The sequence below is a fragment of the Spodoptera frugiperda genome, chromosome 24 (genome assembly GCF_023101765.2).
Source record: "Spodoptera frugiperda isolate SF20-4 chromosome 24, AGI-APGP_CSIRO_Sfru_2.0, whole genome shotgun sequence".
In the NCBI taxonomy this organism is placed as follows: domain Eukaryota; kingdom Metazoa; phylum Arthropoda; class Insecta; order Lepidoptera; family Noctuidae; genus Spodoptera; species Spodoptera frugiperda.
Window position 1 is genome coordinate 3,820,595 of NC_064235.1, and position 15,832 is coordinate 3,836,426.

A 15,832-nucleotide genomic window follows, 5' to 3' on the forward strand; every position below is an offset into this window, starting at 1 on the left:
GAAGTGAAGCCCAATTATTAAAAATCTATACTTAAGGGCAGAAAGAAAATTCCTCATTCATTTTGAGTAACAAATAAACTCTCTATGAGTTTGTTGTTACTCTGTGATGACTGTTAATGAAGCGAAAGAGGTATGTAAGATTCGTAGCAATTGGCGTTACATTGTCTCTGCCTACCCTCATGGGAGACAGGCGTGAAGTTATGTACTTATGTAAATAAACTCACTTTCAAGCTACCAAAGTGAAACAAAGTAACTACATAGTACCTAAGAAAAAAACAGAAATTAGGTAATAAAAACACAAATATCTTTCAAAAAATAACGATTTATTTATTCACAATATTGGTATTAATTAAAATTTAAAACATTATATTTTTAACTTAGGTATTTATATGCTGACTAGTTTTAATCACAATGTGGACGGATACATATCGTATGGAGAAACCTCTTATGACTTAATTTAAACCACATATTTGTTATCATCTTGGCTGACGATATACGAAAAATGAGCGAAATAGGCCCAGTAGTTAAGCCAAAAAGTGCATTATTCTCTTTGGGCTAATTTGAACACTCTTTACAAATACGGCATTGCAACAGCCGCGCCACATGTCCGTAACATTCCTAGACAACCTACAACATTACAGCTCTTCTGTGGCAAGGAACATGGAGCTGTTCACACAGAATTTGATACATGATTTATTTATTTTTAAATTTTCGGTTTTCGTTAAAATATTTAGTTGTATTTTATGCTTCTATGGACGAGTACTACTTGTAGTTTCATATAAGTCACATGAGTGATCTCCATACTGTATATCTTATCTTAAATTACTAGTTTTAATCACAATATGGACGGACATACATTTATATACCTACATATATAAGTATTATATTAAACACTTATGCAAAACAAGACTATCACTTTGCCTTACCTGGACGGAATAAATTACACTTACAATTTAACCAAGGTTTACTCCCCTTAACAGTTCGACAGGGTAACTCGACTAGTTTCAAGCCACGCGCAGGGCCTATAATTAACAGCAGCATGCACGGTAACCAATGCTAACACAATGCGCGTCATTGCGCAGCCCACAAAAAATAGTTACGTGAGGATATCGGTGCTTTTCCACCAGAGATGTGCTATGTTGTTATGTTACGAAGATGTAATAACTAAGCTATGAAACTATATGACCGTTTCCACTTATACTAAGCTATGTAGACATTTGCGAGTAAGATGTGGTATGAAGATGCCTCGCCGTAAAGTAACAGCTGTAGGTAATCTGCTCTGGACATAGACGCGACCATCTATAGCACAGCGCATATCCATAACACGCATGCACACCTACATAGCACGCATCTTTCCATATAAAGAAACATAGCTTAGCTGAGTCCGTTTCCACCAGTGCTAAACTATATGTACCAATGAATATGATTGGTGGAAGCCAAACGCATCCACAGCAACGTAGCATAGCACATCTCTGGTGGAAAATCACCCTTAATATCCCTTTTTTTTGGAGTGGGAAAATCATCCAATGACTTCTCTCTGTGTCAGACTCTTACTGACTAAAAACTACCCCGTTCTTACTCCTGCTTTTCGAGCCGGAGCCCCGGTAACCCGCTAGGTAGTCCATAGCTCCGGATCAGGCATCAGCCCTACTGGGCCCCATCTGTGGTGGTCTGATGGCTACGCGCCGCACGCACGGGTCTGGTTCTGTTCGGGCGGCCAACTACCCTTGCTTGCCATCCGCAGGCCCGCAACCCTTAATATCCCTAGCTATTTAATGTCGAGTAGATATACATAATGAGTCTAATACTTAAAAATATCTTTATTTTTTTATCTACTAAAAGAGGCTCATATTCATGAGCAGCTTCCGCGACACTCCCTTAAGCCTCTATCATGGCTTGCAACTAGTTGAGTTCCTCGTCAAAAAAGTTATGTGAGTAAGCCGATATCATAATAATTAATGGGTTGATTCCTAAAAGCCTCGACATCCATCTTAGGAGGCTGGCGTTGGGCGGATGGATCAAGGGCCTGATGCAGAAGGTAGTGCTCCTCGAAACGGCACGTATTGTGAGAAGGTTTTCTTCTCTGGAGCTCTAACCACCGGTACCTTGGACCATGCCCTTGCTAGTGGTCGGCTCCTATTTTTATATTTTAAAATGTTATTTTGCTTTTTATTTTTATAAGAAATGTTTAAAAATATAATTTTACAGTGTTTTAAATAAATATATGTATACAATTTAGTATGTCTCACGAAAATTACAATAAAACTACAAATATCATCGCTTTTTAATCCGGAGTGGTGGACGAGGGCGCAGGTGCCGGTGGTTCGTCTCTAGCGGCGAGCAGGGAGCGTAGAGCGAGGGTCTCCTGCCTCAGAGCCGCCACGTGGGCCCGGAGGGACGCGTTCTCCTGCTCTAGGAGGCAGGCGCGCCATGCTATCTAAGAAAAGCGAAGAAAATACAAAAAGGTTTTACCCTTTCACAAAAAGCGTTGATGGGTCTATCTCTGGTGCTATTCAGATATAGATTTAATGATAATTATGTACCTCATTGAAAATAATTATATCACTATAACTATCAATTCGAACTCTCGGACGTAAAAAAAATACGGGCTCCTTTTTTTTTGGGAAGTAAGTTAATGAGTTCGATCACATTCCCGCCCGTCTGTGGTACCTAAAGGTATTTTCTATTTCCTCAAATTAAATACCTGGTCTTCCCGAATCCGTCTCGCGTCCCTGGACTTCTTAGCAGCCTGGTTGTTGCGCCGTCTCCTCTCGAAGTACTTCTCATCTTTCAGCTCTGGTGGTATCGGTCTTTTCTCGCCGCGTCTTCGGATTTCCAGCTCCGATGTCGGTGATGGGAGTACTAAGGGTTAAGTGGAGGTTTTGAAAGGATTAATTATTGTAATAAGTAGCTGTTACTAGAGGAAAATTGTTGTCTGTCTGTTACACTCAGAGAGACTTTTAATGATTATGTATTAAAAGATTTTTATATCTAAATAAATGATAAATGATATTTATTTCTGCAAATAGGTTATAATGTAACTCTTTTACACGTCAATCTCTTAAATAACTAGATGAGGCCGGCATTTTCTATCAGACAACTCTGCGAAAAAATGCCGAAACAAACTCAGAGGTCATAGTCTCTTTTAAAGTCCATACAAAATCATTTAAAGAAAGGATTTGTTATTGTAATATGTAGCTGTTAGTGGTGGCTAAGTGGTTAGAGGAATATTGTTGTCTATCTACCGCACTCAAAGACATTTAATGATTACTTAAACTGTTCTTTGGTAACGATTTTGTTCCGAAAACAATTGCTAAGGTTTGGGTTAAGTGACCATTAAATTAATCACTCTCACTCTCCAGACTCTCATTCGACACATAAAATAACAGAACCAAATTCTGAATCGACTTTTGACAAAATCTCTATAGATCCTAATCTAAACATTTTGAATTTGAATCGGCAGTAAGACAAATAAATACTCTTGTTGGCATTTACATTAAAAACGTTTGATTTACAATATCTGATTGGCTGGTCTATTTAACTAGCAGATAATTTTGATGTATTTTCCACTCCATGAAGAACTCAACCAGTAACTCTAGTAAGAGTTGCTTTACGTTTAAAATAATTGATACGAAAGCGCGTTCGGCGCTCTGATTGGCCGGCTTGAATAAATCAGAATGCCGAACGCGCTCTCGTTTCGATGAACTAACTTTATGATTAAGGTTCCACTAACCTATCTCAATCTGTAATAAGTAGAAATACATGTTAGCAACAAGATATGTACTTACATGTAGTGCTCCTAGGAGACAGATGGTGACAATAAGGCGGTAGGCAGTGCAGCTGCGGAGGTAACGCCGCTAGTAATGGGCTGACTACGTTGTGGACATCTGAAACAAATATTGAAGTATTTTTATTCAAATTGTAACTTAAACTTTACCTACATATGTATGCTTCGATAAAGTGATATAATAGAATCAATAGTCCGTGACATTACACTGCTTTTTTTAAGGGAGGAAAATCATCTAATGACTTCTCTCGCCTTGAGCGCGGCGAGAGGGAGTGTCAGACTCTTACTAACTAAAAACCACCACGTTCCTACTCCTACTTTCCGAGTCGGAGCCCCGGTAAACCCGCAAGGTAGTCCGCAGCTCCGGATCAAGCATCAACCCTACTGGGCCCCATCTGTGGTGGTCTGATGGCTCTTTGAGGCGCACGTAGAACCAGACGCGCCGCACACACGGGACTATTTCTGGTCGGGCGGCGAGCTACCCTTGCTCGCCGTCCGCAGGCCCACACTTATGGTGGCCGGAGAATTCTACAAAGACTGCGGCCTCGCAAGAGTGCAAATTCCCACCACCCTCAAAAAAAAGTTGCAGTTTCTTTGCAAACAAATCCTTCAAAAAAACAAATAAAATATCAACAACTTCGATACAAAATGACAATATTTGATCAGTATTATAAAATAAACGATAATGATCGCTGATCGCGGGGTGAACGGTGCCACGTGTGGGCATCGCTCAATGTAACACGTCAGTTCAGGGGGACACTGCAACATTACGGACTAATTCGTGTTGCATTATTAAGTAGGTAGTAGTGTTAGGGGGGCACTTTGTTGGGAAGAGGTTAAATGTGTGTGATAAATATTTGTTTTTTTGTTAACGTTGATTTTTTCTATGGTATAAGTCGGTAAACGATCTGACCGATCACCTGATGCCCTGATGGCAAGCAATCGCCGCCGTTCATGGACACATGAAACACCAGAGGCGTTACAAGTGTGTTGCCGGCCTTTTGGAGGTTAGTAATTTAAGGCTTGTTAGGGACTCAGGGATAAGGAAGATTGAGACCTTGGATAATTGGGCCTCCGGTAACCTCATTCAAGAGTTGTTTCACGTCGGTTTTCGGTGAGGCGTGGACAAATCTACACTGTACACAATCAAAACCGCAACCGAAAATACACCAAAAACCCGATAAATGAAAACTGTTCACATGTCTAATTGTCCTGCCGACCCCCGAACAGGCAGGGAGTTAGTTAATCTACACCATTGCACCTGCGGCCGTGGGTATAGGCACACCTGTTACAAATGATGGTGCCTAATTGTTATAAAAGGGGTTCGAAGCTATTATGGCAATTAGTTGTGTCAATATATTATGGATGTTTTTATGTATTTTGTTGAGATTTTGTAATGAAGTGTTGTTGTTTTTTTTAGAATAGGGATTGAATGACAGATGAGGTGATGGATCATCTGATGGTAAGCAATCGGTGCTTTTTTTAGAGGGGAGAATTCATACAGTGACTTCTCACGCCTAAAATATGATGAAGATGACTAATCCAATGAATTAAGAATCTCTATCTTTGTAAGGAAACATCACTACATACTCGTAGTATAAAACAAAGTCGCTTGAATGTCCCTATATGCCTTTGTATGCTTAAATCTTTTAAACCACGCAATGGATTTTGATGCAGTTTTTAATAGCTGGAGTGATCTAGAGGCATCCAGGAAGGTTTATATGTTAATACTTGCATAATATATTTTGGCCTGTGCGGAAGCTGGGGCGACGTCGATCTAAGTAATAAAAAAAAATCTACACTGTACACAATCAAAACCGCAACCGAAAATACACCAAAACAGGCCTAAATGAAAATGTTCACATGTCTAATTTCCTGCCGTGGAACAGGCAGGGAGTTAGTTAATCTACACCATTGCACCTGCGGCCGTGGGTATAGGCACACCTGTTACAAATGATGGTGCCTAATTGTTATAAAAGGGGTTCGAAGCTATTAAGGCAATTAGTTGTGTCAATATTATATGGATCTTTTTATGTATTATGTTGAGATTTTGTAACGAAGTGGTGTTGTTTTTTGAATAGGCATAGAATGACAAAATGAGGTGACGGATCATATGATGGTAGCAAGGCGCTTTTTTTTGAGGGGGATATCATCCAGTGGCTTCTCACGCCTCTTGGGTGAGGCGAGAAGGAGTGTTCAGACTCTTACTAACTAAAGACCACCCCCTTCCTACTCTTGCTATTCGAGCCGGAGCCCTGTTAGGTAGTCCACAGCTCCGGGTTGACATCAGTTCTACTGGGCCCCATCTGTGATGGTCTGATGACTCATTGAGGCGCGCGGAACGAGACGCACTGATAATTGTCTCACACTAGTTTTCTATTAGGCCTATTTTTGTTATGTCGCCACTTTTCATGTCGGTAAGTGATAATTAAATAGACATGACACAATATAAAAATCTATTTGTCCGAAAACTAAACCTGTGCCGAACCCGCCTTATCCAAGGGTGGAGATTTATGCAAAAGTCACTTATATTTAAAGTAGGTACCTTTTTTAGAGAGGGGAAAATCATCACAGTGAGCTTACGTCTCTTGGGTGAGGCGTGAGGAAGTAAAGACTGACAAAATCCACCCCGTTCCTACTCCTGCTTTTCGAGCTGGAGTCCCGGTAAGCCCGCTAGGTAGTCCGCAGCTACGGATCAGCTCTACTGGATCCCAACTGTGGTTGGTCCAATGACTTTCGACGCGCGTAACACTCGCGGTTCTGGTTCTGATCCGCACTTACGGGTAAAGTACCCAGTGGGACTTCACAAGCTGTTGGGTGTTTCTTCAAAAAACTTTAACTTTTATTTAACAATTTCAATCATTATTCTCCTGGTGTTATTAAGCATCATGGTAGCTTATTGCATGTATTTATATTGTGATTGGTTGAGAGCAGTGTCACAGCTTAATTTATTGAAACTAAATTTTGTGTACAATCGCCAGAATTGTTAACTTTTGGGTGAGGATAATGACGTATTAACTTTTTGTCACTTTTTTTGAAGAATACACCCTGTTAGATGCTGAGTGGACCAATGCAATGATGAAATGTTCAATCTACCAAAGCGATACCATCAACCACAAGGTAGTCACAACAAAACAATTACGTGTAAATATGACAGCCCCGCAAACCCTGCAATCATGCCCTTAGTTTCTAGTTTTTTAGTTGCTTGAAACGACAGTACGTCCGGCGATTTGACAGGTATTTACTATTTTTGCGATACCATCCAATCAGAGCGCCGTACGCGCTAAAACAAAACTATCTCGTTAAACGTAAAGCAAACTCGTACTAAGGGTACTGATGTAACCCCAAAATTGTAGCTATGGGGTTAAACGCGTGCAGTTCCGTAAGAGCAGGGGTGTGTGTAGCTAATTAAGTGTCATTACTTACACATACATAGGGTTGTCGAAATGTCAATTTTGTCATGAATCGTCTTTGAACTAGTTTGATTTTGATCGTGTTCATAGTTTTTAACCGACTTTAATAAAAAAAGAGGTTCTCTTTTTGATCTGTAATGTATGTATTTATATTTGTGCGTGATTATCTCGCGTTTAGCTGAACCGATTTTTGTGCGATTTTTAGCATAGTAATTTTCTATACCCGATAAACGAGCATACGGATCACATGATGGTAAGCAATCGCCGCCGCCCATGAACAACCGAAACAACGTTCGTGTGCACTTGTAACCAAGTGCATTACCGGCATTTTGGGAGTTAGGAATTTATGGGTTGTTGGGGATTGGGAAGATTGGGGATAATTGGGCCTCCGGTAACATCACTTACACAACGCAAGCGTTGTTTCACGTCAGTTTCCTGTAAGGCTGTGGTATCACTCCAGTCGAGCCGGCCCATTCGTGCCGAAGCTTGGTTCTCCCACACTTATTCCAACCAAGTTTTACTGTAATTACTTTCACAACTTCTCACCATTTTCAAACACCTTGCCAAAGAAGTAATTTATATACAAAAAATACCGACGTAACGCTACAAAAACTATCAATAACGTGTTGAAGGCGATTTCCAAGTAAATATTGATTTATAAAAGCAATTAAATGCGACCTATCGACCCTTGGCACCTGTTTGCTCACATAACACCCAAGTTTATGCATGTAGCTTCGCTTGTGAACCGACGAAGTATTTTTTATGATATAAGCCGGTAAACGAGCAGACGAATCACCAGATGGTAAGCAATCGTTGCCGCCCATGGACACCCGAAACACTAGAGGCGTTACAAGTGCATTGCCGGCCTTTTGGGGGTTAGGAATTTAAAGTTTATTAGGAAATCATGGATTGGAAAGGGGGGTAATTGGGCTTCCGGTAACCTCACTCACACAACGCAAGCGTAGTTTCACGCTTTCTGTGAGGCCGTGGTAAAACTCCGAACGAGCCCAGCAGTGCCGAAGCATGGCTTTCCCAGAAGTACATGTAAGAGGAGTATTTAACAATATTGTAGTATTAAAATTAATTTTATACTAGAATAACTAATATAAATAAGGTGTACTAAAAGTATCTGCCACGGCTTTAATGGGAGGTAGTGTTGTGTTTGAAGATTACAATAGTGAAGGAATTTCGTACCCCGGACCAGTTAATTCAATTTGAGAACATAAAGAAGTTAACTAAATCACTTTGTGCAGAATATAATTCTATTCTGCATAAAGTAGTTTCCAAATACTCATGATGCGAGACGGTAAAACAGATAGCTCTTTCATAACAAGCTCAAACAAGACCTATACCGTACCTAATGGCAGATTTTACCTTGCATTCATTGGTAGAGAATGACACCTCTAAAAAATTTATTTTTCACATGTTTGTGTATCGATAATTTGACTGTATGCTTTGTTAATATGAGGGGCTGATAATTGTTTATTATTTTTGCGGTCATGCAACCATGCTAGGGTTACAACCTCACAGTTACCCCGGCGCACCTTCATTGTACACTTTGTTTTGTAAATTAATTAGTTGTACTATAAAAAAGCAGTAGTAGTAATTATAAATTGAAATGATAAATGATATTTATTTGTGAAATAAATTAAAAAAAAAATAATGTGGGAGACTCTATGCTTCGGCACGAATGGGCTATTCGAACTAGATGGACCATTTTATTGAAATACATAAACAACAAATAGTGTTTTTTATTTGGATGGCAATACCTCAGGAGGCCCAATTTTTCAATAAATGTAGTGTATTTTTCCGCACGCTGCCATAAATGAAGAGTCCCAAAAAGACTCGATACTAGTAAGCCTTTTTCCATTAATTTTCATGAGTAAACGGCGTTATTTATTTTTTTGTAAATAATAAGTCTGCGGGATCAATGTTTCCAAAAAAACTAGGTTTCACCTTTTTCAACGTTGCTCATGATGAGTTCTGTGACTCGAAACTCATAGGCTTTTTTTTCATTAAATGACAACGTGAGTAAACAGTGTAGTTTTTTTTGTCAAATAAAGGATTTATCGGGCTTTGTAGCAAAACTACAAAATTAATCACACTTTCATTCATAGCTTCGATTTACTCCTTAGTTTTCTAATTTTTCTAGCTAATTTTCTAGAAATAAGTCTGCTATTTGACGTAAAAATTAGATAACTCACGTAAAAATCTGATAGTAGCGGTGTTGAGTATAATAAATTAAATTATTTTTTATTTTTCTTCTAATGTACAATTTGAATTAAAAAACTAGTTTAAATTTTTTTTTATTGTACTTATTTATTGAGCAAAACTAGCTGACCCGGCAAACTTATTACCAAAAACTAGTTTTTTTCTCACCTCAAATATAAAGTAGTTAGTCCCTGGACTTTTTCAAATAATTCAAGACCTTTTTGCCAAATCGGTCTTAAGCACGTTCTCGAGCTTTAGCGAGACTAATCCGAACAGCAATTTTCTTTATACCCTATAGATTGACAAAAATAGAGTAGACTTTACGTTTAATGTATCGCCTTTTTACAAAAGAATATCAAATCGCCGACGGCATTAGCATCGCTCGCGCTGATAAGCGCTCATTTCCGAATTTTCCTGTGTTAGAATCCGAAACCTCGGAAGAGTTAATCAAATTAGCTTCAAAACAGGAGTCTGTAACGGGATGGTTTTTAGTCAGTTAATTATTGACAAACTCTCGCCTACCTAATTACTTATTTGATTCTTGATTTTCTTTACTGCATATTTTTTTAAATTACTGTAAAAAACTAAGTTATTGTTTAAGTACATTTTTGCACCATATTCTATCTTTATGTAATGCATCTGTGAAACTTTGTGACGGCTTCAGACCCCATGTTCCTTTACATACCATACTAATGTTCCAATCTATAATTAAAAATAAGTCAGTTTTCCTTCCTGACGCTAGGTTAAGTACTCCACAAACCATATACGGACAAACCGAATTTCCACGTATTCGGGCTCCGTGAGGTTAATACAAACTAATTTCCTACAAAATTAGCCAATAAAAAAGAATGGTCCAGAGAAAATCATTGGTAATGATACGGAGTTCGCTGGGTTTAGCTATTAAATTAATAAAAATAAGTAGTTAGTCATTAGATGTCCCTACTCAAAAGAAAGCAGTCTTAATTACTTTTAGGCAGATATAGCAAGTAATTTCTTATCAAAAACAAATTAAAAAAAGGTGTATTTTCTTTTTCAATATCGCTTTGACTGAATATTAGTTTTACATTATTCTCAAATAGTTGACACTAATCGAAACAATTAAAAAATTGTATTGTGAACCTGAATGAAAAAGAGTAACCTATGAGTTCGCTCGTTCTCACCAAAGGTGGAAAAAGTAATTTGATGATCCCCCCTTAAAAAAAGCAGTCATAAGTACTTTTAGGTAGATATCGGGGGAAAGCAAATTAAAATTATTATATTTGCTTCGACGTTCAAAAGTGCCTTCCTGGTCTAGTCATTTGAAATAAATAATTTTGACTTTGACTTTGAATAAATTACGACTTACCGGGAGTAGGTGCCGGTGCAGTTGGCGCTAACAAATGGTTGTAGCTTCTTAATAAACACGCCACAGATTCTAATGAGTATAAAGGCATTCCAGGCTCCATTATTTTAACAATAAAATAGTTCTATGTCCTCACAAAATATATTACACTGTATTTTTCACTAAAAGTTATATTTTTTCGTTTTTTTGACACTTCTAACGAGCGTTCCCGCTCTTTTTTCTGTCAGCGCGATGTTGCCGATTTCTTTTTCATTATGCTTTTTTATACACTGTATTGATTTTTAAAAATGTTTGTTTTTCTGTTTATTATATTTCAGTTATTATTGTTGATGCTTACGATCCGTTTTTTTTTATTGTGAATACAGTTTTTTGTGAATGTGTCCCTTTACCAAGCTCATATGTGGAAAATTGTCTAGAAAAATTTATATTTTTACTTACTTTTACACTTCATTTTAAAGTATTCAAGTATTTATTGTACCCATAATGTACACAGGTGTTGGAAATACAATTTTAAGTCACAATTACACAATTTTAAAATTGCTTAGTTTATTTTGAATTCAATCTGAAAACAAACGTCCAGGATGACAGATTAAAAGAAAAATAAACTACGTATTAAATTGTTTATTTTCGAATCTAGTCTATTTTAAATTATGATTTTCTGGCTCTCTTAATTTTATATAAGTTAATAGATAAAAGAAAATATTTGAATTTAAAAAAAGTTAAAGTTTTTTTTTTAATTGAGATTTTTTACTTCTGTGTTTATAATGGGTCTCTTAAAAACTTTTTTTAAGTACGAAAGACACTACTACTTGATAATTTACTATTTTTTCTAAATTAATAGCGATTTAATCAGTACTATAACAGAAAAAAAGGATTAAAACTAAAATTACATTGACTCTTATTGTTTTATCACTTCCCAATGACAAACAATTATTTACTAAAATTACATTAACTCTTTTTATAATTATTAGATCACTTCTCAATGTCAAAAACCAAAATTATTAAGTAAATATTTGCTATTTTACTTTTTAAACGCAAACGCACAACAATTCTCTAATCAAACAATTCTTACGACTAACTAAACATAACATTACGACACAAAGAAAAATCACCTCACTCTATGGTAATTTCGCGCGCCTTACGCGATTGGTGCTTTTCCTAATTGCATAGCATCACACTTCACGGTGATTGGTGCGTTGGGTAATTATAAAGTTGGTTGTCGGTGTTTGATTGGCTGTGTGTGAGGCCACGCCTTCTATTTTCCCGCGGTTACTCGACTCGACTTATGACACCGCTGTGTAACGATCACCGTTTGAATACTTAATGAAGTACTATTAACTTTTCAGGTGATTCGAAAAGGCTTTTGTAAGGTAAATTATGTGTTTTTGATCATTTAATAGAATATTTTTCTTGTTCTAAGATTTTTTTTTGACGAATGAGGATGCTACGTAGCTATGTTTTATGGGATTCATAATATTTACACAAGGGTGTGAAAGTCAAATTAATACGAGAATCTATTGATTCTTGCTCGTACTGTTTATTAAGTGTGGGAGAGCCATGCTTCGGCACGAATGGGCCGGCTCGACCGGAGTGATACCACGACTTCACAGAAAACCGAAATGAAACAACGCTTGCGTTGTATTTCGTTGTGTGAGTGAGGTTACCGGCCTAATTACTTCCCCAATCCCCGAGTCCCTAACAACCCTTAAATTTCTAACCCCTAAAAGGCCGGCAACGCACTTGTAACGCCTCTGGTGTTTCAGATATCCATGGGCGGCGGCGATTGCTTACCATCAAGTGATCCGTCTACTCGTTTACCGGCTTATACCATAACAAAGTAAGGTTATTTATTATTTATGTACTCGTAACATGTTTCACATACAATGAACTTAAATGACTATTTTTATTGTAATTAGATACACAAAACTTTGACAATGATCAAACGGTATTAGTATATTTTTCTGATAGGTACATATTTTCTCAACCTATCTATAAACATGGCAATTGATTGACACTCTAAAAGTTAATCAAACATAATCTTAGTTTGTTTGTTTGTTTGTTTGAAAGCGCTAGTCTCTAAAATTACTGGTCCGATTTGAATAACCTTTTTGTGTTGGATAGCGCTTTTATCGAGGAAGGCTATAGGTTATAAAACATCACGCTATGACCAGTAGGAGCCAAGTAGAGCGGGTGAAACCGCGCGGGAGTAGCTAGTAATCAAATAAAAACCGAAGTGTGTACTGTAAAGCGCCTTGTAAAAGCAATATGGCGGCGTGGTGTTATAATTAATGCTTACAGCGACGCCACCGTACACGTTATGAGCGACCCCGTAACTTGCACAGGGAATGCTGTGGAGACTACTTGTCTATTTTCTTTTATAAGGTGGTAAACGAGCAGATGGGTCACTTGATGGTAAGCAAACGCACATGGACAACACTGGAGGACTTACATGTGCGTTGCCGATCGTTTAAGAGTCGACGAGATTGTTAGAAAAAAAATTTTTTTTTAAAGAATAACAATTTGTGGATCGCTCAAAGAGTCGCTCCGTGCAGACATCGAACCCGTTACACGTCTTGCAGCAGCTAGTTGCCCAGCCACCGCAACAACCGTGCAGTTGAACCATATATTTATAATGTTGTACACTTCTCACTATTTGTGTAGAACTCCCATGTAATAGGGGGTGAGCCTATTGCGATATACTAGGCACAATTGCAAACTAAGTTTCTTGTTTCTAGAAAAAATACTCAATAATACTTTGCCTGACCGGGGAATCGAACCCGAGACCCCATGCCTGGCAATCGCACTTACAACCACTCGGTCAACGAGGCAGTCAAACTAAACGTTTTAATAAAACGTGCGTTTACAAACATACAAGTTCACATACACATGACACTTAGACCCGGAACAACAATTTGTGGATTACATAAACAGTTGCTCCGTGCGGGACTCAGACCCGATACACGTTGTGCGACAGCCAGTTGTCCAGCCACCACGCCAACTAAGCAGTCGAATAGTCCTTGACAATAGTGTTCAAAAGGTCACGTAGACTTACTCTACAGATTTCCCTGTGCTGACAAAATGGTCGAAGGTCTAACATCAAATAACCGACTAATAACTCCTCCAGCGAAGGTGATATAGCTCGACTACTACAATTGTGGTGTGCTCACTTTTTTAAGGAACAGTGAGTAAAGTTTCCTAATAAAAGGCGGATCTTCAGATCAGGCGAGGTGATCGTGTGTGGCGGGATTTTCTATCCTTGTTTATTCGCACGAAAACTTCGCAATGTGCGATGTAAGATTTTTATGACGATGATTTGTCCGACAATCGTCTGATGTGCGACTTCTGTCATTTGTTATTACTTGTCATGTGTCGCCACACTCTTTAATTTTTGAAGTACGTATACAGGGTTACAGGTTTCGACCTAAATCCTTTAAGGGATGATAACTATTTCATTTTTGACGGGTTTCACTAGGAAATCCCATCCTAAAATATAAATAATAATTGCTATTATAAAAATTACAATAATTATGGTCAATTGCCCCCTTTTTTTTTAAAATGACAGTTTTTTTTTTGTTTTCGTGGTAGATTTGTTGCTTTATTATTTTAGTAGACGAAGGATAACTAAATAAGAAATAGTGATAAGTATTAATAAAAGCAGTATCCACCACTTAAATTCCACCAGTGCTACGCTAGGTTTTTTTAAACACGTTGCCTCACATTAGGATTTTCTCCTGTGTCATGGGTGCGTTTATAAACATACAAGTTCACATGCACATGTCACCCAGACCCGAAACAACAATTTGTGGATCACACAAAGAGTTGCTCCGTGCGGGAATCGAACCCGCTACCCGTTGCGCGGCAGTCAGTTGCCCAGCCACCGCACCAACCATGCAGTCAAGAAGGTGTACCAATGTATATGATTGGAAGAAGCCAAACGCATCTACAGCAACATAGTATAGCACATCTCTGGTGGAAAATGCACCTTAACAGACACCATTAAACAGCTCTCTAAAAACCTCATCTTTTAAAAAAAAATGTAAAGCGTGGACAAGTATTCGCCTCACCTATGGCAAAAGGTACTTCGTTATCAGAAATAAGAGCGTTTGATCAAAAGATGGATTACTCTGGGAGGCAAGGCGAAAGGGGATGTCAGACTCTTACTTGACTAAAAACCACCCCGTTCCTACTTCTGCTTTTCGAGCCGGAGCCCCGATAACCCGCTATTTAGTTCATTTTACCTCAGCTCCGGATTTGTTCACTCTTATATTATTTTCTTCGTAAAGAAAAGCTAAACGCGTTCGATTTACACTACCAAGTTTATACGAAGACCTAATGACGGTCGTGGGAAGCGCCACCTGGTGGCTACAATTAACCCCTTCACCCCACAGTTTACATAAACGCCCTGTCAGCGACCATAGGTGAATAGATAGCTAATATATCATTACGCTAGTATACGCCATCGGGTCGGTAGATCCATGGTACTTTATTCAAACAACATGATTTCACAAGTTTTGTAGATAGAGCTTCGGCTTGCGGCTTTGACTGCGTTTCTGTGGAATAAAAAGTTTCCTATGAGACAACACCATAATCTATCCCTGTTCCAAATTTCATACCGATCCCTTCAGCCGTTTTGACGAATCTCTAATAACTCTGATTAACACAGATTAGTGCTTTTCTACCAGACAGGCTATGCTTTTTGCAGATGCGTTTGGCTTCCACCAATCATGTTTATTGGTACACATAGTTATGTAGCTTAGTTCTGCTAGAACCGGACTCAGCTAAGCTATGTTTTTATATGGAAAGATGCGTACAATAAATGCATGCAATGGATGTGTGCTGTAGATGGCTTCCCTGCTATAGATCGATACATCGCATACTCGAGTTGCGCATCTTTCTCGCACTGCTACTTTACGACGGCGCATCTTCATAGCACCGCTACGTAGTATCAGTGGAAACGGTCACATAGTTTCACAGCTTAGCTTTTACATATTCGTAGCATAGCTACATAGCACATCTTTAGTGGAAAAGCACACGTTAAAACAAGGGCTTATAACTAAAAATTTACATAAATGAGTACTT

At 38.3% G+C, this 15,832-nt stretch overlaps 1 protein-coding gene across 1 annotated transcript; it reads right to left on the bottom strand.

Annotated features, from left to right (window-relative positions):
* Positions 1-2,284: 2,284 nt before the first annotated feature.
* On the bottom strand, positions 2,285-8,585 carry LOC118278410 (transcription factor ces-2-like). The gene is made up of 4 exons (XM_050703371.1): positions 8,575-8,585; positions 3,789-3,925; positions 2,705-2,862; positions 2,285-2,437 (listed from the first exon to the last, which is right to left on the bottom strand). The coding sequence occupies exons 1-4, from the start codon at positions 8,583-8,585 to the stop codon at positions 2,285-2,287; spliced, it is 459 nt and encodes a 152-aa protein (XP_050559328.1).
* Between the last annotated feature and the right edge of the window lie 7,247 nt (positions 8,586-15,832).